Raw genomic sequence first — 22,791 nt, forward strand, 5'->3', positions numbered from 1 at the left:
GTGCTGTTGTCTCCAAATCCTCACCCTACCATCTGCATGGTGTCATTGAAAACATGATTCGTCAGACCACATGACCAATTTCCAATCATTTACTGTCCAATTCCTGTGTTCGAATCCCAGTGGTGCAAGTAGAAAAAATGTCTTACGGGTACTGTACTGCCGAAGGCGCGCGCGCAAAAAATGGGTGTGGCCAAATGCCACATGGGGCGTGGCCAATGAAAATGGGGGCGTGATACACATATGGGGGAGGGGCAGATACACGTATGACCCCAATAGTGTCAGATACACGTTGCACCACAGTGATAGATATACATTGCCCCACAGTGCCAGATACATATAACCCCACAGTGCCAGATACACATTGCCCCACAGTGCCAGATACACAAATGTCCCCAGAGTGCCAGATACACAAATGTCCCCAGAGTGTCAGATACACATTGCCTCACAGTGCCAGATACACATTGCCCCACAGTGCCAGATGCACATTGCCCCACAGTGCCAGATACACAAATGTCCCCAGAGTGCCAGATACACATTGCCCCACAGTGCCAGATACACATTGCCCCACAGTGCCAGATACACAAATGTCCCCAGAGTGCCAGATACACATTGCCCCACAGTGCCAGATGCACATTGCCCCACAGTGCCAGATGCACATTGCCCCACAGTGCCAGATACACATTGCCCCACAGTGCCAGATACAGAAATGCCCCCAGAGTGCCATACATTGCCTCACAGTGTCAGATACACATTGCCCCACAGTGCTAGATACACAAATGCCCCCACTGTGTCAGATATACATTGCCCCCCGTGCCAGATACAGAAATGCCCCTACAGTGCCAGATATGCCCCCAGTGCCAGATATCCTCCAGTGCCAGGTATACATGCCCCCATGTGCCAGATATCCCCCAGTGCCAGGTATATATGCCCCCCTGTGCTAGATATGCCCCCAGTGCCAGATATCCCCCAGTGCCAGGTATACATGCCCCCCCAGTGCCAGATATCCCCCAGTGCCAGGTATACATGCCCCCCCAGTGCCAGATATCCCCCAGTGCCAGGTATACATGCCCCCCTGTGCCAGATATCCCCCAGTGCCAGGTATATATGCCTCCCTGTGCCAGATATGCCCCCAGTGCCAGGTATACATGCCCCCCTGTGCCAGATATCCCCCAGTGCCAGGTATATATGCCCCCCTGTGCCAGATATGCCCCCAGTGCCAGGTATATATGCCCCCCTGTGCCAGATATGCCCCCAGTGCCAGGTATACATGCCCCCCTGTGCCAGATATCCCCCAGTGCCAGGTATATATGCCCCCCTGTGCCAGATATGCCCCCAGTGCCAGGTATATATGCCCCCCTGTGCCAGATATGCCCCCAGTGCCAGGTATACATGCCCCCCCAGTGCCAGGTATAACATGCCCCCCTCCCCTACTCACCGCTGCCGTCGCTGTCCTCCTGTCTGTCATGTGAGGGAAGGAGAGTGCAGCCTGCGCCTCTCGTTCCCCTCAGTCTTCGGCGGGTGTCTCAGTTTAATTCAGCGCCGATCCGTGAGCCAATCAGAGCTCGCGGGTGCGAGCTCTGATTGGCTCACGGATCGGCGCTGAAGTAAACTGAAACACCCACCGGAGACTGAGGGGAACGAGAGGCGCAGGCTGCACTCTCCTGCCCTCACATCAGAGGCGTGTGCGGCGGTGCGGCGTGGGGGAGGGAGGGAAGGAAGAGGAGCGGCGGCCGTACGCCGTACCCACCCGTACCCGCCCACTTGCACCACTGTCGAATCCTGAGCAAATTGTTGGCATTTCTCCCTGTTTGCAGTAGATAGGATTGGCACACGGACAGATCTTCTTCTATAGCCGATACAATGTAATGTCTGGCGTGTTTCTCATTGAGAGACCTTTAGATTATTCATAATTTATTGCACTGTTACCAGTCTGTGGGACTGAACAACTCTTTGCTCTGCTACAACATCCAGTAGTCATTTACGAACACTGGGGGTCATTCCGAGTTGTTCGCTCGCAAGCTGCTTTTAGCAGCTTTGCACACGCTAAGCCGCCGCCTACTGGGAGTGAATCTTAGCTTATCAAAATTGCGAACGAAAGATTAGCAGAATTGCGAATAGACACTTCTTAGCAGTTTCTGAGTAGCTCCAGACTTACTCGGCATCTGCGATCAGTTCAGTCAGTGTCGTTCCTGGTTTGACGTCACAAACACACCCAGCGTTCGCCCAGACACTCCTCCGTTTCTCCAGCCACTCCCGCTTTTTTCCCAGAAACGGTAGCGTTTTTTCACACACACCCATAAAACGGCCAGTTTCCGCCCAGAAACACCCACTTCCTGTCAATCACACTACGATCACCAGAACGAAGAAAAAACCTCGTAATGCCGTGAGTAAAATACCTAACTGCATAGCAAATTTACTTGGCGCAGTCGCACTGCGGACATTGCGCATGTGCATTAGCGACTAATCGCTCCGTTGCGAGAAAAAAATAACGAGCGAACAGCTCGGAATGACCCCCCCAGTGTTTTGTGTGCTGGTCCACTCTGTGTGCACTTTAACAACAGGGCCTTAAACAATTCACCAGTGCAACTGTTTTGCTAATGCGAGCACCAACAATCATTCCACATTCAAAGCCCATTAGATCGCATTGTTAACACATTATTTAAAAAGTGATACATTCATAAGTCTCTACATATAGTACCTTTGCCTTACCCAGATTCAGACATCCTATGTCAGCATTTTCTGCGGATTGGCTACTTTTCATATAATCGTCAGGTGGTCATAATAATTTGGCCACTCAAGATAGCTAGCAGGGAAGGTGGAGGTGGATGAGTGCAGTCAGGGCCGGCTCCAGGCCTACTAGACACTTTGCGGCAGGCAGAGCACGTTAGTCACTTTGCGCCAGGTATTGCACTGAGACATGGGAACACTACATGATATGCCCCCCAGCCGTGCCAGCTAGACACGACATGCCCCCCAGCCGTGCCAGATGCACATGACATGCCCCCCAGCAGAGCCAAATGCACATGACATGCCCCCCCAGCAGTGCCAGATGCACATGACATGCCCCCCAGCAGTGCCAAATGCACATGACATGCCCCCCCAGCAGTGCCAAATGCACATGACATGCCCCCCCAGCAGTGCGAGAAACATAATTGCCCCCACAGTGCCAGATACATAAATGCCCCCACAGTGCCAGATACATAAATGCCCCCCACAGTGCCAGATACATAAATGCCCCCCACAGTGCCAGATACATAAATGCCCCCCACAGTGCCAGATACATAAATGCCCCCCACAGTGCCAGATACATAAATACCCCCCACAGTGCCAGATATATAAATGCCCCCCACAGTGCCAGATATGCCCCCACAGTCCCAGATAGATAAATGACCCCACAGTGCCAGATACATTAATGCCCCCTCACAGTGCCAGATAAATGCCGCCACAGTGCCAGATACATCAATGCCCTCCCCCCAGTGCCAGATATGCCCCCACAGACCCAGATAGATACATGACCCCACAGTGCCAGAAATGCCCCCACAGTGCCAGATACATTAATGCCCCCTCACAGTGCACAGATAAATGCCCCCACAGTGCCAGATAAATGCCCCCCCACAGTGCCAGATACATTAATGCCCCCCCACAGTGCCAGATAAATGAATGCCCCCCCACAGTGCCAGATAAATGTCCCCCACAGTGCCAGATACATTAATGCCCCCCCCCCCAGTGCCAGATATGCCCCCACAGTCCCAGATAGATACATGACCCCACAGTGCCAGAAATGCCCCCACAGTGCCAGATACATTAATGCCCCCTCACAGTGCACAGATAAATGTCTCCCCCCACAGTGGCAGATAAATGAATGCCCCCACAGTGCCAGATAAATGAATGCCCCTCACAGTGCCAGATAAATGCCCCCCACAGTGCCACATATGCCCCCAGTACCTACTGTGCCGAGGGAGGGGGAGTGCTGCTGTGCGCGCCGCTGCGGCCGCTGTCTGTGCTGTCTGCCGCTGTCTGTGCGCGCTGTGCGGCGCCGGTGTCTGACATCAGACGCCGGCGCCGCATAGCGCACACAGCGGCGGCGCACACAGCGGGAGGACAGCAGGGGAGATCAGGGCCGGCTCCAGGCTCCGACATGGCGGCGCCAGCGCGCGGCGCCCTTTAAGGGTGGCACCCTGCGCAGCCGCTCGAGTCGAACATGCCTCGAGCCGGCCCTGAGTGCAGTGTGCACCCTAGGAGGCCTTACGTGCCCCACTATTGATCTGCTCTAGCTGTTACGTGTCCAGAAAGTGAAACACAGTTCATTTACCTTTAGTTACCGGTTAGCCATAACAATTTATCTTATGTTTGTTTGGACTTGCTTGCTCAGAGTATGAAAACTGAAATAGAATTACTGTATTTAAAATACATTATCAGCCATCACTGCCAATGTTACTGTCTGATCAAACTCATCATGATCACTATAATAATATGTGTCACTTTATGCCATGATCCCTGCTGATGCCAGTCCCTCTAATTTCTGACATTTCTGTCATTTTAGTTTTCTGGCTTAAATAGCAATGTTAGTTAGGGAATTAAGACAACTCTGTTATCTGCAGAAGACACCTGTTTCCATCACTGTAAAGGCAGAAGTCTATTAGCGGGTTCACCCCTTGTATGCTGGATCACAGTGATCCCAGAAAGCTCACTTCTGTTGCTTGATAGTTCTAACAATTTTTGCATGGAACTTTATTTATATGTTGCAGTTCATTTTAATAGCATGCTGTAAATTAGCTGTGTCTAGTAGTGGCTCTTGCCACGGGCAAGCAGGCTTTTTGCCCAGGGCGCCGCTGCTCCGAGGGCGCCGCCATGGCAAGAGCCGCTACTCCTGTTCCCGGCGACCCCCGCAACCCCCCCCCTGCTCCCCGACTGCAGCGGCGCCGTGGGCTGTGGGATGCCCGCTGCAACCGGCTCCAGTGACAAACACTAGCGGTCTTAATTGACCCCTAGGGTCTGTGCAGCGCTACTATGGGAGAGACATTATGACCGGCCGGAGACGGAGGGCAGCGCAGCAGGAGCAGTAAGTATTGTGTGTGTGTTTTTTTTTATGTGGGTGCGGCGCTACTGGGGCACAACTACTTGGGGCACTAGCACAGCTACAGGGGGCACAACTATTGGGGGCACTGGCCCAGCTACAGGGGGCACAGCTACGGGGGTCACAACTACTGGGGGCACTGGCACAGCTACATGGGGCACAATTGCTGGGGTCACAACTACAGGGGGCACAATTACTGGGGGCACAGCTACAAAGGGCACAGCTACAAGGGGCACAGTCAGGGGTCACAGCTACAGGGGGCACAACTACTGGGGGCACAGCTACAAGGGGCACAGCGAGGGAGCACAGCTACAGGGGGCAAATCAACTGGTGGCACATCCACTGGGGACACAGCTACTGGGGCAAATCTACTGGGGGCACAGTGACAGGGGGCACAGCTACAGGGAGCACAGCTACTGGGGGCACAACTACAGGGGTCACAACTACTGGGGGCACTGCTACAGGGGGCAAAGCTACTGGGGGCACAACTACTGGGGGCACTGCTACAGGGGGCACTGCTACTGGGTGCACAGCTACAGGGGTCACAACTACTGGGCTCACAACTATTGGGGGCACTGCTACAGGGGAGCACAGCTGCTGGGGGCACAACTACTGGGAGCAAATCTACTGGGGGTACAGCTACAGGGGGGCACTAGTACAAGGAGTTAACTGTGGCCATGACCCTTCCCTATGAAGAAGCCACGCCTCTATTTTTGGGCGCACGCCTTCGGCAGGGGGATGGGCGGCACAGGAAACTTTCGCCCTGGGCGCCACAAGGTCTAGAACCGGCCCTGGCTGTGCCAATATAATATTGTCTCTTACTGTACCTGCTGGGAGAAGGCTGCACCACCTACTGAGTTTGTAGCCTTTAGGGGGTATCCAAATAACAGCGATCAGTGACCACGGGTAATTATATCGCTGGGGTCTACCCTATTAGCACCGATGTGCCAAGCTCCTCCCGCCGATTTCGGCACTTATTGCTGATTATGCCTGCGGCACCCAAAGCATAATCCGCGATAAGCAGCTGGTGGAGCCACGATAACATTAACACATGGCTTCGGGGACTGTTTTAACGTGATTGCAGGTTTGTTTTTGGGCGAAACAGATCAAATTGGATACCGGGATAATGACCATCGGTCAAAAAACGCGATATCTGGCCATTTCAATCCGCCGAAAGCTAATTGTACTTTTTGTATACCCCCCATAGTCTGCAAACCATTATGATGAGATTACATTTATTTTACTATGCTGTAACAGTATATACCAAGCTTACAGTCTATCTATATTACAATATATGAAAGATGGTATACATAACAAAGTAAGTTAATTTGGTGACGTGAAGATTAGATATGGTGGAGCCTGCAGTCATGCTCAACGAGACTCCATGCATTTGCTATGAGTGATGAGATAAATGCACTTAAACTATGTTTTTTTGGTTGTTTTTTTTTTAATATACATTATTGCAAAATATTTTTAACACAAAATAATCTTAATAGCAATAGATTTATGTCCATAACAGACTACAGAGGTAAATCTTCTCTGATGGACTCATACTTGATTATATTTTATTAACAGGCCTTATTAAATAGTAATTTATTATTATTATTATTATTATTACTATTATTATTATTATTATTACTACTACTACTACTACTACTATTATTATTGCTCTGATTCAGTTTTGCTATATGTTTTTTATAGTGACACAGTCTAGAGGGGCTCCGGAGAACTTCCAAAGGTTTTCAGCACCATCAACATATCTACCTGTAAACTATCGAATGGCCTCTTCAGGATCCGCCTTTCTTCTAAAAGAGAACAACCAAGACTTTATAAGAAATTGTAGTCTGCAGTCAAGGGTGGAGTCCTTCTTCATTCACAAGTCCCTGAGAACTCCTGTCCTGAATGCCAGTTATGGACCTTTTTCTGTGGAAAGAGAAGTTTCGGAAGACCTTCTTCTGTCACATCATGTCTTTGCATTCAATAGGTTTACTTTTAACTGGAAACTGAAATCTAATGTAATCAATGTAAAGGTATATCCCAACAAACCCAAAGTGCAAGTTTTATTTTACATTGCAGGCAGAGACTGGGATGACTACAGCGCCACAGAAAAACTTCCCTGCCTAAGGTTGTTTGCATTTCGGGAAACCAGAGAAGCAAAAGGGAGCTGCAGGCTACATGGGAGTTTGGGCCTGTGTGTGGCTGAACTGGAATTTCAGCCCGCTTGGTTTTCTTCACCCCCTGTTGCTACAGGACGTAAAAGAAACCCAGAGCAGTCTGAGGGCATCCCTGTGGAACTTTATTACAGCATTCATTTAGAGGAAGATAAAGCTGAGTGTACAGTGGAGGAAGCTCGGAAAGGAAATGCAATCCGTCCTGGGAAAGACCAAGGAGAAGATTCTGTTTCTCAACTACAGAGAATCGCCACTGTAACTCTATATCGTAATCCAGAAAATTCTCATCTTACAGAAGTCAGGCTGGACAGCAATGTTGCCCTATGGTTGCCATCAAAGCCTGTCAGACAAGGAGAAGTCTTACATGTATATGTCACAGTTGCTAATAACTCAACGTTGGATCAGTTCACATTAAGGTACAGTAGAGTATATTTTTAATTATAACATGTAAATCACACAAGTCACACAGGTCGTGGAACCATTCAATGATTACTTTCTAATTTACAATATTTTACCTTTGTGATCTCATATGACTCCAACTGGGCTTCAGTCATTCATGTAATGCACTTAAAGAACAATTCCACCTTGTCACAGAAACAAAGAAATACAGAATGCGGTGACAGAAAAGAACATACAGGTCCATCTGATCAGGTGTTAGGGGATGTGGGTTTTATATTATTTTTAATTTGTTAGTATTATCCTATATAGTAGAAGGCTAACGCTTCTCCTCACCTCTATGGGGAAATTCAAGTGTTTTGCGCGGCGGCCACTATATGGTGCCCAATAGAGCAATTCAATTCTTGCTCCATTGCGGCGTGCAAAGCTGCTGGTGCTGACATTAATGTTATGTTTGTCCGTTATTTTGACTGGCGACACAGGATTTCTGAAGGGACCCTTTCACACCACACAGTGACCCGCGTCGCAGGGACGTGCGGTGAGCTAAATGGCTCAGGAGGCACTGTCTAGCACTAGAGACAGATTTACATGCAATATATGAGCCAAAATGTACATCTGGGCATTATACACAGGTGCAGCAGTATAAAGCCCTGGAAATTTGGCGAGTTTTGATCAGATATGTGCAGAAAAGCTAGCCAGAAAAGCACTGCCTTGCCTGCCATAGACTTTTTACTCCAGAGTTTTGGCTATAAAAATGATTAGAATAATGCAAAGAAGATATTTCAAACATATTCTTTGTATTTTTCATATACTTTATGCAGTCAAAACTCTGGCACAAACGTTAGTATGACAGGAAAGGCTCTGCCTCACCTGCCTCACCCCACCGCACGTCACTGCCGCGTCGACCCGGCAATATACCGTTTCGATACCAGGTTATTTGTGCGATGTGAAATGGGTATAACTGAATAGGTTTGACATAGTTAAATGTTTTTATTTTACCACCTTTATTTCCTTCTTTTGAATCCTATGCTGATAATTTTGCAATGCAGCCATACGTCACTTCAGTAGCCCTTCTCTGATGTTTTATGTTTTCAGAATAATATCTTTTTGAAAATGTAGTTTCCAGAACTGTACCTCTTCCTGCTACTAGTACCTCATCCAATACAAGCAGCTGTTTTACTTGCTTTTCCCACTACAGTACTTCACTAAACTACTTGCTTACCTCCAAACTGCGACAACCACTCCCCCACCCCCACACACACATAGATTCCACTTCACCACATCCACCCTCACCCCCACTGGTCATCATGACGGCTGAGTCCTCTTCTTAGGTCTGTCCCGTCTCCATAGCAGTGGGAACCATTGGTGGGGCAGCATGCATGTTGGTAACAGGACAGATCTCATTGTATAGATTCTGGTTTCAAACTTTTGTGACCCAGAAGCATTTTTTTACTTTTTAATTTTAATTTAGTCCCCCTATTTTCTCTATAGCAATATGTCATTATTTATCCTTAGTGCGGTATCAGTTCTGTTGGAAATCTTTGTATTTGTTATTTTAGAGCAGGGGTGTCCAAACTTTTTGCTAAGAGGGCCAGATTTGGTGAGGTGAAAATGTGTGGGGGCCGACCAGATACACAAATGCCCCCAGCAGTGCTGCCAGATACACAAATGCCCCCAGCAGTGCGGGCCAGATACACAAATGCCTCCAGGGCTGCCAGATACACACCATAAGCCCTCAGCAGTGCTGCCAGATACACAAATGCCTCCACAATGCTGCCAGATACACATTATATGCCCCCAGCAATGCTGCTAGATACACATTATATGCCCCCACAGTGCAGCAAGATACACATTATATGCCCCCAACAGTGCTGCCACATACACAATGCCCCCACAGTGCTGCCAGATACACATTATATGCCCCCAGCAGTGCTGCCAGATACACAAATGCCCTCAGCAATGTGGCCAGATATACAAATGCCCCCAGCAGTGCTGCCAGATACACATTATATGCCCCCAGCAGTGCTGCCAGATACACATTATATGCCCCCACAGTGCTTCCAGATACACAAATGTCCCCAGTGCTGCCAGATACACCAATACCCCCAGTGCTGCCAGATACACAAATGCTCCCACAGTGCTGCCAGATACACATTATATGCCCCCAGCAGTGCTGCCAGATACACAAATGCCCCTCAGTGCTGCCAGATACACATTATAATCACTCCCATGCCTACAATATATGCTTGGTGCCTATTTCTTTCCATCCCCATCCCTTTTATATACATTTTATGCTTAACGTATTATATTTCACCATCGTAGGTATTGCCGTTTGATTGTCTCTAATCATTGATTCTATTAAATTCCCTACTATTGAGATGTAACTCATATGTCCATTCATTTTTCCTACTATTTATATGTTACTCATATGGCTTTCTCCAATTTATTAATTCTTTCTTGCAGGAGACATCATACTGTAGTTTTCTCTTGCTGTACCACAGTTTTCTCCAACTAACGTTATACTGCTCTGAGCTGTTAAGAGAGTAGCTTGATGCAATTTATAAAGCAATGAATGAGCCAGTAATTCTCGTACAGATAGAAATTGTTTTCCATCTCACGCTGGCTTTATGTAGTTATTCTGGCTCACAGAGCGAAAAATTCACACTGATCCCTCCCCAGTCATTATGGTTAATTAATTATTATTTGTCTTGTATATTTCCCATAGGCAAGAGATTCACAAACTCTGCCATTACAGCCAGGTTTTAAGGATATCCATGCATGAGCACAAGTGAATTAATTAGTAACTCAGCCAGATATCTGGACTCAAACATGAATATCCTCAAAACCTGGACTGTAATAGCAGAGTTTGAGAAACTCTGCTGTAGGTGATTGTCCTAGTTACATACACTCAACCAGGATATAGAATCAGGCAAGCTGTGACAGTATTCACTGTCCAGATTAGGAATGCACAATGTGTATTGAAGGCATGAAGTGCATTGTAGAGAATGCATCTAGTACGACATAAGACCACTAACATTTTTTATAAACTGTACAGGACTAAGGGGGACATTTACTAAGCAGTGATAAGAGCGGAGAAGTGAGCCAGTGGAGAAGTGGCCTCATCAACCAATCAGCAGCTCTGTATCATTTTATAGTATGCAAAGTATGGATGTTACTTCAGTGCTGATTGGTTGCCATGGGCAACTTCTCCACTGGCTCACTTCTCTGCTCTTATCACTGCTTAGTAAATTACCCCCTTAGGTGTCTATTTACTAAACCATGGACGGAGATAAATTCGACGGATATAAAGTACTAGCCAACCAGCTATTAACTGTCATATTTCAAACAAAAAAATAAATAATAATCGGTTAGACACTTAAAAATGAGAATGCGCGGTCCTGACTCCTGTGCATGCTAAATACAAATTGTAGAAGGAGCTCGAGAGAAACTCTGGAAGCAAGAGATGACCAGGAATTTCGTCAGTGATTGCCAGACTGTACTTTCAAAATAAATTCCAAGAATTTTTGGATGGTGAGAAGCAGAGATCGGCTTTCAAAATTTAACCCAGGTTGCCATAATTACATAGACTCCAATGTTCCAATCAGGTTTATCATTATACAATGGCATTGCTGAGTCATGGAGGCAACTAACAACTGGTGAACATAACATGTTCTATGTGAAAAGGTGCTGCTAGAAGTGCAACCACATACTGTAGCTGGTCCTAGAAATCTTACCAACAGCCTCACAGAATTCTACTATCCTGAATTTGATATTGAATAGAGGAAAAGCTGATTGTACTGTTCCACCATCAATACATCCTGAGTTAAGACATTGGGGGTTATTCAGAGTTGTTAGCAAACCAAAAAAGTTAGCAATTAGGCAAAACCATGTGCACTGCAGGGGGGGCAGATATAACATGTGCAGAGAGAGTTAGATTTGGGTGGGTTATTTTGTTTCTGTGCAGGGTAAATACTGGCTGCATTCTTTTTACAGTGCAATTTAGTTTTCAGTTTGAACACACCACACCCAAATCTAACTATCTCTGCACATGTTACATCTGCCCCACGTGCAGTGCAACATGGTTTTGCCCAACTGCTAACTTTTTTGGTTTGCTAACAACTCTGAATAACCCCCATAGACAATATCATCCACTTCACCTCTACTCAACAATTCAACAGTGATTGACATGTGTCTCTAATCTCTCTTAAGGCCCCCATCCACTATCCACTAGTGCGATATGACCAATTTTTATCCGATTCCGTGCTTTCTGTTTGATGAATCAGATGAAAAGTGTCACAATGCATGTAATTTTCCTCTGACTCCGATCCGAGGCGCGTTCCCGTGCTCCTCAGATTGGAGTCGCAGATTGGCATGGCTGCCATGAATATTTATCGCAATCGGAGTAGAAGGTGCACATCTGAATGCATTGTACACAAACAGATGCGATTCATCAGATGTAAAAAAAAAAAAAACCACTCTGTTGCAAATCTAAAACACAGGACACCCGGGAAGCTGCCGGGAAGGTCAGGGAAAAATCGGATCTGATTTTCAGTTCAGATATGTCTCACTAGTGGATGGAGACCTTAAGTAACAGCTTCTGGCAATCACCTAACTTCTCTATTTCTTTCATAGCCAACTTCCAGACCAATACTTCTTATGCATTCTCCTGTAAGATTTGTTATACACAGAGGTCTGCAGCTATTGGTTAAAGCACCGACATCAATTTGTCTTTCTGTTTTCAATCTCTGATGAAAGGCTTCTTATATTCAGTGTTTACTTCTTGGAGACGGAACCAAGTACTGTACCTGGTGACTCACACACTCTGCCTCCGCTGTTTGAGCCACAATTTCAAAAACACTTTTATGCATAGAGAGAGCAGAAAATGAATTAGAATGACATCTTCATAACTCTTTCAGCTCTTCTCAAGTGGTACAGTTGGTGATGTATATAGTCAGGCGTACAAGAGAATTTTTGGAGTACACGTGCAGGAGAGTAGAGAAATGAATATATTTACATTGACAAATATATAATTTCATGATACACAAAGTTGTTTAATAAAATACAGTAAGTTGTTGCTGAATTCAAAGTAATCAATGGAGATGGGACAGTAATAGTATATTAATGATGTCTGCTGTCAGTGTACTAGGATTAGTAACATTTCGGGTTAAGTTTCATGGGTGTGGTATAGAAGATCTACACTGTCTAGATACACACCCATTAGGTCGACACCATATGGTCGACAGTCATTAGGTCGACAGGGTCGAGAGGTTGACAGGTAAAAGGCAGACAGTGGGTAAGGTCGATGGGTCAAAAGGTCAACATGACAATGGTTGACACAAAAAAAGGGTGACAAGTTTTTTTTTGTTTTTTTTGGGTGTCATTTTGTATGTTTAACCATATCTAAGCACAATTAGTGGAAGCATGTATCCTCACAAGCTCGCTTCACTTACCGCGCTTCGGACAAGGTGGTTTTCTCTGCTACCACTGTGCTCGCCACAGGTCACTATTCCCAATCTTAGTCCATGTGGATAGGAAATCAAGCAAAAGCTTGAAAATCATGAAGAAAAACCTTGCGCCGACAATTGCCATGTTGGCCTTTTTGACCATGTCAACCTTTGGTACCTGTCGATCTTAAGCACTGTCTACCTTTCACCTGTCAACCTTATGGCCATGTCGACCTAATGCATGTCGACCATATGGGGTCAACCTATTAACTTACGACCTATACATTGGAACCCGAGTTCTGCAAGGAAGCCATGATGACTTTTGTTGCCATAAGCAGGATGGGACATATTTTGTTTAACTTTTTTTTTTTTCTAAAGACATTTTTTCTTTATTGAAGCATGGCAAATATACAATAGAAAATATAATAGAATCTCAACTTTTCACGTGAAACACAAGTCTCTGATATGATATGGTTTTCCCATATATGCATTGAGTCCTTGTATGGCTCACCTACCAGTGTAACCGTCGTGATGTGCCCAACATGGCTGCCTTATCTAGTACGCTTGTGGATGGGATGAAGTATACATGGACCTGATGGCTTTGTTGGGACCCTACTCTGAGCATTAGGATGCTACAATCACCCCATTTTAAGTAATTTCTTGTAGGGGTAAACTATACCTCCTAATCCTTCGCAGTGCGGCCAAAATTGCTGCCTTACCTGGTACCTTGTGAGGGTGGAATGCACAACCCATGGAAGTTATTACTCAAAATGCCTACACCAATACTGCACTATGCTCACTGTGCGCTCAAGGTTTTCTTTTATGGCTGTATGGATTGTATTTTGGTGTATTCTTCTATATTATATGCATTGTTTTTGCTCTCTGTAATGCGCCTTGAGTCATGTTAGAGAAAGTGCACTATGTAAATAAAATTATTATTATTATTATTATTATTAAAAGAATATCATTGTCCAAATCAATGTCAGGGGATGGATGAATTCAAATGGCAGGAAATAGGTAAACCTGGATCAGCATCTGCCCCACTACATCTACTCACACTCGCAAAAATAGAGCTCACCAAGTCAAAAGTCATCTTAGAACTGGGAATTACTAAAACAAATCGTGGGGTCCTGAGAATATACCTGAGTTTCATACCAGAGCGTACTCAGGAAACGATTCCTGAGTTTCTCCTTGAGCGAATAGGAGAGGGTAACAATGTAGCTCTCCCATATTTTGAAGATGCGGTCAGTAAATTTCTCTTTTTGTATTGAGAACCCCAGCCTGCAGAAAATATGAACAAAAACAAAAACAAAAAATCCAAAAAGAGTGAGAATGGGGGTGTAGTGGGCTGTATCCACATTTGGGGAATACATTTTTTTATCTACAGCTGATAGGGCTAACAATAGCTTCCACATCCCTTGTGCAACACGTGTGCCACCAGACAAGGGGGTAAATGACATGTATGAAGCAGTGATAAGAGTGGAGAAGTGAGCCAGTGGAGAAGTTGCCCATGGCAACCAATCAGCACTGAAGTAACATTTATAATTTGTATACTATAAAATTATACAGAGCAGCTGATTGGTTGCCATGGGCAGGTTCTACACTGGCTCACTTCTCCACTCTTATCACTGCTTCATACATTTACCCTAATATACCAAAAACGACCTTTTAAAACTTTACTCATCACATTGTAAATAAATACTAGGAAAAACTATGCATATACTAGGCAAGTTTTTCCCATCCTTTTTTCTACGAACACATACTAACAGTCCAGGTTTTAAGGATATCCATGCTTTTGCACAGATGAGTAAATAAAAATAACTGAGGTACTTATTATGTCACCTGTGCTCAAATATGGCTATCTTTAAAACCAGGATTGCTTTGAGGACCGAGGTTGAGAACCACTGTTCTATTATTGCAAATGTGTATGCACGGGATCCGGTCCGAAGATCGACACTGTATAGGTCGACAATGCTTATGTCGACCACTATAGGTCGACAGTCACTAGGTCGACAGGTTTGGAAGGTCGACAGGGTTTCTAGGTCGACATGTGCTAGGTCAACAGGTCAAAAGGTCAACATGAGTTTTTCACATTTTTTTTTGGAACTTTTTCATACTTAACGATCCACGTGGACTACGATTAGAACGGTAATCTGTGCCGAGCGAAGCTGTAGCAGAGCGAGGCACCTTGGCCGAAGCTGCGAGGGGACACGGTGCACTAATTCGGCTTCCCGGTCACTGTACGCAGAAAACAACCCCCCCCCAAAAAAAACAACAACACTCATGTCGACCTAGAAACCCTGTCAACCTTCCAACCCTGTCGACCTAGTGACTGTCGACCTATAGTGGTCGACCTAAACATTGTCGACCTAGACACTGTCGATTTGATGATCCACACCCGTATGCACAGTGCAAAAGTAGATAAAAATGTGCAACGTAAGATGTACATTTTTTTTTTGCATGGCATCAGTACCTGGCCTCCAACATATTCAAAACATAAATGTTGATGCCACATTTTATTCCTGAACTTCAGCGACAGCTTCTATGCCTAGGATAGAGAAGTTCATACATTTGCTTATTCACCTGTTTAAAATATAGCATTTTTTATTAGAACACAATTGTATTATATATTTTTATTATAATGCAGGCATTCGGATCACTGCCAAGTTCCCCATTTAATTAGGTGGTAGTAATTTGACTTTTTGCTGTGAAAGAATATCTTGTTAACGTTTTAAAGTCTTAATGAGATTTCTTCACATAACTTGTAAATTCTGAGAAATGTAAATAGAGAGTATCTACTGCAGAGTATAAATCTAGTGGGAGCTGCATTAGTTAAAAGAATTTTCCTTCTCTTAAGCAAGACGTGTCCCCTAGGATTACTGCAGTTTAAGTGTTTATAACTCAGAGCACTGAGAATTAAACTAATGGGCAATGATTTGGAGCAAATGAGGCCTTAGAGATGTAAAAAATTCACACAGTTCACCCATGATAAAAAGAGACTAATCTTTTTTACATCATTTCATGGCTGCACATCTTGTATAACAGACGATACATAGCTTAAACTTGACACTGTAATATTATTACTGCTGTTCCTCTGGTCTGTAGTAATACAGAATATGTTGGGCATCCTAACAGTCCCTCTGACAGTAAGAATCATTATGCCCCAACCTGTTTCTTTTACAGTTTCTTGTAATTATTATTACTGCGCATTTGTAATTAATATTCATAGGAGCATATTTATCAAATATTTGCAGCATATCCCATGGAAAAAAAGACCTGGAAGTCTGCACAAGAGATCACATTAGATAACAAAGATATCTGCTGTCTCCCAGTTTTCACCATAAAAACTATCCCTATAGATTTATGGAGGGGTTGCAAACATGTTGCTTTTACCAAACTCTGGAATGCAAAGCATTTGCTTGACCCTGGCAGCTAACACCATCTTCTGATAGCATTAGCCATTGTAACCTATGGGCCATACTTATTTATTTATTTATTTATTTATTTATTACCAGTTATTTATATAGCGCACACATATTCCGCAGCGCTTTCCAGAGAATATTTGGCCATTCACATCAGTCCCTGCCCCAGTGGAGCTTACAATCTATATTCCCTACCACATGTACACGCACACACATTCATGCTAGGGTTAATTTTGTTGGGATCCAATTAACCTACCAGTATATTTTTGGATTGTGGGAAGAAACCGGAGTACCCGGAGGAAACCCACGCAAGTACGGGGAGAATATACAAACTCCACACAGTTGGGCCATGGTGGGAATCGAACCCATGACCTCAGTGCTGCGAGGCAGTAATGCTAACCATTACACCATCCGTACTGCCCACCTACTCTCCCGTAACATGTGGGAGACTCACAATTTTTCAGGTAGTCCCCCACACCCCCGGAAGAGTAGGAAGCACCCCTGCATTCTGTCTGCTTCGAAGTGAAGTGGGCAGGATGGGGAGAAAGCAATTGTAATTGCGGCACCTGATGATGTGACAGCCCGGCCTCACCCCAAAAGTGTACAGCAGTGTCTCCTTTCTGGGCTTCTCCCCGGAGAAGTGGACTCAAAATATATGTCTCCCCTGGCCTTGATCCTATACCCTCACAAATAAGTAAAGCGCTGTCTCCTGTGCTCATCCCAACTCTAACTAAAATTTGTAATCTCTCTATCTACTGATATCTTTCCTTCACCATTCAAGCATGCAGTGATTACTCTCATTCTGGAAAAAAAAATCTGACCTAAACTCTCTCTCAAACTACAGTTCCATCTCTCAGCTACCATGCCTCTCCAAACTACTTGAGAGACATCCTTGACTCTGAACTGTCCTTTGTTCCCCACATTCAATCTGTCTCTAAATCTTGCTGCATGCATCTAAAAAACATATCCAAAATATGGCCATACCTTACACAAGACACTGCAAACAAAACCCAAATTGATGTTCTCATTATCTCCTGTATTGATTATTGCAATAGTCTTCTTACTGGTCTTACCAAAAAGAGACTCTCACCACTACAATCTATTCTGAATACTGCTGCTAGGCTAATCTTCCTTTATAGACGTTCATCGTCTGCAGATCCAGTCTGTCATTCCCTCCACTGGTTACCAGTATTCTGCCATATTCAATATAACATATTTTTTTTCGCACACAAGGCCATTAACCAAACTACTGTACACCAATGTACATCTCTTCGCTTAACTCAAAATATCTCCCAACTCGACCTCTTCACTCTTCACAAGATCTACGTCAATCTCCCACACTCATTATTCCCTCCCATTCATGATTGCAGGACTTTCTTTGGATGCCCGCACTCTGTGGAATACCCTCAAACACACAATAAGACTCTCCTCTAGTCTGCAAACCTTCAATCGTTCCATGAAAACTCACCACTTCAGGCAAGCTTATCAAAAAATTCCAGAACCACCCACATAACCTTCATAAACTTTCCTATCCAATTACATCCCCGCTGTAGAGTCCACTCATATACTCACACATTTTCTCGTTCTTCACTTTTCCTATCATCCTGACACCAGGCCAACATTGCTGTGTGTCCATATCATTCAGCCCACCAAGAATCTTTGTAATCTGATGGACCTTTATAGAATAGATTACACCTATCCTTGTGTATTAATGCATACTTCCCCATAGATTATAAGCGTGCAAGCAGGGCTTACCTACCTCTATTATTGACTGTTATTGCTGCACTAATAAACTGTTAAAATAATAAATAAATAAATAAACTTTACAAAATCTACAAAGATCTCCGTAGGATTCACCCCAGCCAGGTCCCAAACCTTATTATCACATTAGCGATCAAATAAATACCCTGTATCTGGGAAACACTTTCCTGACCATATTTGAATGAGTTTTAGCTATTTAATACTCATTGCATATGCTACATGGTGCTCCAGCCACTCAGCTCCTGTCATGTGTTTGAAAAGTGACAGTTGGGAGCTAATTGTCTGAAACACCATGTAACATATGCAACGAGTTGTTAATAGCTCAAACTCATTGATAAATGGGCCCCTTATTTCCTGTAGCACTGATAAAAAAATACAATTAAATGGACCAAGGACCTCATTCAGGTTCAGTAGCAGATTCTGCTAAATAGCAGAATCTGCTACTGCTTCCTATTGCATGCTGGGGACCGCCCAGCACAGGGCAAGACTGCCCAGCATGCAAAGTGCCGCGCAATGATATGATCATAATTCAATTGCGATCACATCACAGACCAGGCAAACTAAGGAAGCCCCCCTGCATAAGCAGCCAAGCTACGTACGCAGGCGCACCACCACCATCTTTGGATGTGACGTCACGCAGCCACCCAGAAAACGGTCCACTCCCCCAAAATGCTGTGTCGATGCTCCCCTGACAATCACCGCTGTCAATCACAGTGCGATTGCATCCTTCCGGGGTGCAGTCACACTATGAAGGTTCGCGCGATGTGACTGCTGCGTATGCGCAGAAGTCCAAAAATCGCCTGTTTGCGATTTTCAGACTTCTGCGATACAACCTGAACAAGGCCCCAAGCCCTGATAATAAATATACCTCTTAGTAAGATAAATGTAAAATCATTATTTAACCTTTTTTTTTTTTTTTGTATTGATTTAGCTAAATGCAGTACAAATTAGTGTTGTGTGAACCTATCTGATGTGTCTACATACACCTATTCTCAAATAGGGCTATTTGGCGCGCCACAGACTTTGTGACTTACCCGCGCCTTACAACTTTAAAAATAAAATAAACCTGTTACTTTAAACCAATAGGGGGAGGAGGCAGCACGAGCAGTGAAATGCCGCAGGGACTGAGATATACTGTACGCAGGAAAATGGAGCCAACATACTGTAATGTGGTTCACTGTGGAATGCATAATCAAACCCCCTGGACCGATAACAGGCACCTGGGTGTCTCTGGGACATTTCGGGAGACTAGGCCGGTATGCTGATTAGTCTGTTTAGTCTTTTACAGTCTTAGGATGGCAATAACAGAACAAACCCATTAAAAAAGACACCTCACTCTTTGAACAAAGGCCCTCATTCCGAGTTGTTCGCTCGCTAGCTACTTTTAGCAGAAATGCAAACACAAAACCGCCACCCTCTGGGAGTGTATCTTAGCATAGCAGAATTGCTAACGAAAGATTAGCAATTCTGCTATTAAGTATTTCCTTGCAGTTTCTGAGTAGCTCCAGACCTACTCCTAGATTGCGATCACCTCAGTCCGTTTAGTTCCTGGTTTTATGTCACAAACACGCCCAGCGTCCGGCCAGCCACTCCTGCATTTTTACCTGGCACGCCTGCGTTTTTTAGCACACTCCCTGAAAACGGCCAGTTTCCGCCCAGAAACACCCACTTCCTGTCAATCACACTACGATCAGCAGAGCGATTGAAAAGCTTTGTTCGCCTGTGAGTAAAATAGCATAGTTTTGTGTAAAATTGCTTAGCGCGTGCGCCCTGCTGTGCATACGCATGCGCAGAACTGCCGGATTTTAGCCTATTAGCAATTCTGCTAAAAATAGCAGCGAGCGAACAACTCGGAATGACCACCAATGCTATTTTTAATTGTACATTTGTTGTAAAAAAAATTCATTTTCAAAATAATATAAGTTATTTTTAAACTGTTATTTTTGTCATTTTTATTGTTTACACTTAAAAGTGGGCCAAAGTCTGTCTCCCACATAGGCACACATGGAGAGGCTGAGGTGGTAATCCTGTCGGGTGTAGGATTACCAGGGCTGCTAAGTATCGCTCCGCTAGCTTTACAGATTTTCTGTTTTTTAATTAAACTGCAACAATAAGAAAAAAATGAGACATCGCTGAAATTAAGGGCACACTGATTAATTTGCACAATGATCCCCTTAGTAAAGTGTCTGAAACCTTGATAGATGGGGACGAAATAACTAATTAAACTTTACTCTTTAAGAAAACAGTAGAAAATTGGGGTAAGACAAAACTAATGATGTTTAACCTTTGTGTGACTTTTGCATTTAGCTGTTCTTGGTATAAAGGGTTCATTTAGAGTATTCTGCAGGGCAGTTCAGTTGTCAGTTGGCCTGAGAAAAGCTAAATGCAACTGTAAAAACTATTTTATTTAAAGTGTCTTTCAAGTGCTTTCTTCTTTTCAGCCTTATGCTCTGTTTTTTGGGGATTTTTTTTTCTGTACTTCCTGCAATGTCCCAAAAAGTAATGAATAACCTTGGAGCTGCGTTTGTGCCCATTAGTTTTTCTGCACACTTTACTACTTTAGCTGTTACAAGTATCATTTTCACGCTCCGAGTTAGCTTGTAAAAACAGCCCACACACAATATAACGGCAATTCTACATGATACATTTTCTTACAGTTCCTTGCTGGGAGATGTTTTAACAACTGTTCTGTGAAATATTCCTCTAAAGTGACCATAGACTGCGCGATGGTACAGCCAGCCGGCTAACATGGACATGGTGAGGAGTGATGGCCCGGTAGTTGGCGCTTCTCCATACACTGCAAAGCGTATGCTGGCAGTCTCCATGTGCCGGCTTAACGGTTGGGAGGTTTTTAATAGAACAGAATTGAGAACCAAAGAATCTAGGCTGTTTTTCAGACATTTTAAGACTGTGATCAATTATCAATCAATAGAACTGGCCATAAACTAAACAATAATCGTTCAGTACATTCATTTCATTAGCTTATCTGAAGAATTATCGTTCAGTGTATGGGCAACTTTATTCCGCATTTGTCCACAAAACTTTGGACATGTTGCTTATGAATTTAAGATGGGTACACACTGGAGCGATATCGGGCCGATATGTCGTTTACAGCCGAATTGGAACGACATATCAGCTGGATCATGTGTACGGTCAATCTGCGCACTCCCACGGTTGTAAGCTATATCTTCCTGTTGGTCTTGCTGTACCCCAACCGGACGATATTGAATGTTGCACCATAAGGGATCATTCCGTCCTCCATTACATCATTATCATGTGTACTGCAGATACGTCGGCCGCCATATCGTTCTGGTACACATCTCTCCAGGGTGTACCCAGCTTTAGCCCCAGGACCACTAAGACATTCAGCAGGCCTGTGTGATATAAGGGGGCTTGGTCAAATCCGGGAGTGGGCCCACGCATCCTCATTAAAATTGTTGGGAAAAAATGGAAAATACTAAGGGGGACATTGCTTCTTCTCCACTGCTTTCCAGACCTCTTAGATAATGTCTGGCCCATGTAATTAATCCATACCACCCCCATCCCCCCACTCTGCTTTCTAAGCAGCTCTATATAGCCTTACATGATCCAAATCTCAAATACCACCAGTCACCCATCAGAATGAATTCACTGTCAATATCCCAGTTCTAATCTTGAACTATAATTTCAGTGAATGTCAGAGATGAATTTATGGATCATGGCGCCCCTAGGCAACACAGTATTGGCTGCCCCTGTTTGCCTAATTTTATTATTTTCATTGATTGGTTATAAACACTCATTTGATGATTAGCAATTTAATATAATAATAAAAAAGCCATGGACTTTGACATTTCTTTTTTTTTAATTATGTATGCATACTAAGCAGGACAGCTTACAGGGGCAGTCCTACCCATTTACACTCCACTCAAGATGCCATATGGTCCAGTAGAGTGGAAATATTTTACAGTTACTGGTAAATCCAAGCATCCAAGTGCCGCCCCCCAACAGATGCCACCCCTAGGCACGTGCCTCACATGCCTAATGGGAAATCCACCACTAGTGAATGTGCATTTACTGTACAAATACAATGCGGAATGGCACTCTTTGGAATGTCAAAGCAAAGCATACTGTAGAACTCTATGCATACATTATTCATGATTTTGCTGATCTCTATATGCTGTCGTAGATCTGGACCTACCTATAGTTTTTCTAGTCATGGATTTTCAAGAAATGTTCTATTAAGTAACTTTTCTGTACAAAGTTTTGTCTAGCATTGTAATTGGCCTTTAACTAGCTAACTGGCTTATTCAATACAGCACTTTGCAATATGCAGCACATACTGCTCATGACTAAAATGAACTGCAGAGAATTGTAGGCACAAATGCAGACTGAAATGTATATAGAGGCATATTATATCTCCGAGAAAGGCATAGATTATTTTATTTAATAAACCTTTTTTCGCTTACATATTTATATGGTAATTTTCACCTCCCACCTTGAGCTTGATGGCTTGCTTTTTAATATGTAAATTACAGTATATA

At 44.2% G+C, this 22,791-nt stretch overlaps 1 protein-coding gene across 2 annotated transcripts in view; it reads left to right on the forward strand.

Annotated features, from left to right (window-relative positions):
* TMEM132C (transmembrane protein 132C) overlaps positions 1–22,791 on the forward strand; it is a 716,061-nt gene that overhangs the window by 215,407 nt on the left and 477,863 nt on the right. The window contains exon 2 of one of the 2 annotated variants that reach the window (XM_063964603.1): positions 6,779–7,664. The exons of the other annotated variant lie outside the window; for it this stretch is intronic. Coding sequence (XP_063820673.1) covers positions 6,779–7,664 — 886 coding nt within the window. The remainder of the gene's footprint in view (positions 1–6,778; positions 7,665–22,791) is intronic. 2 annotated transcript variants of the gene reach the window in all.

Source organism: Pseudophryne corroboree, chromosome 1 (assembly GCF_028390025.1).
Source record: "Pseudophryne corroboree isolate aPseCor3 chromosome 1, aPseCor3.hap2, whole genome shotgun sequence".
NCBI lineage: Eukaryota > Metazoa > Chordata > Amphibia > Anura > Myobatrachidae > Pseudophryne > Pseudophryne corroboree.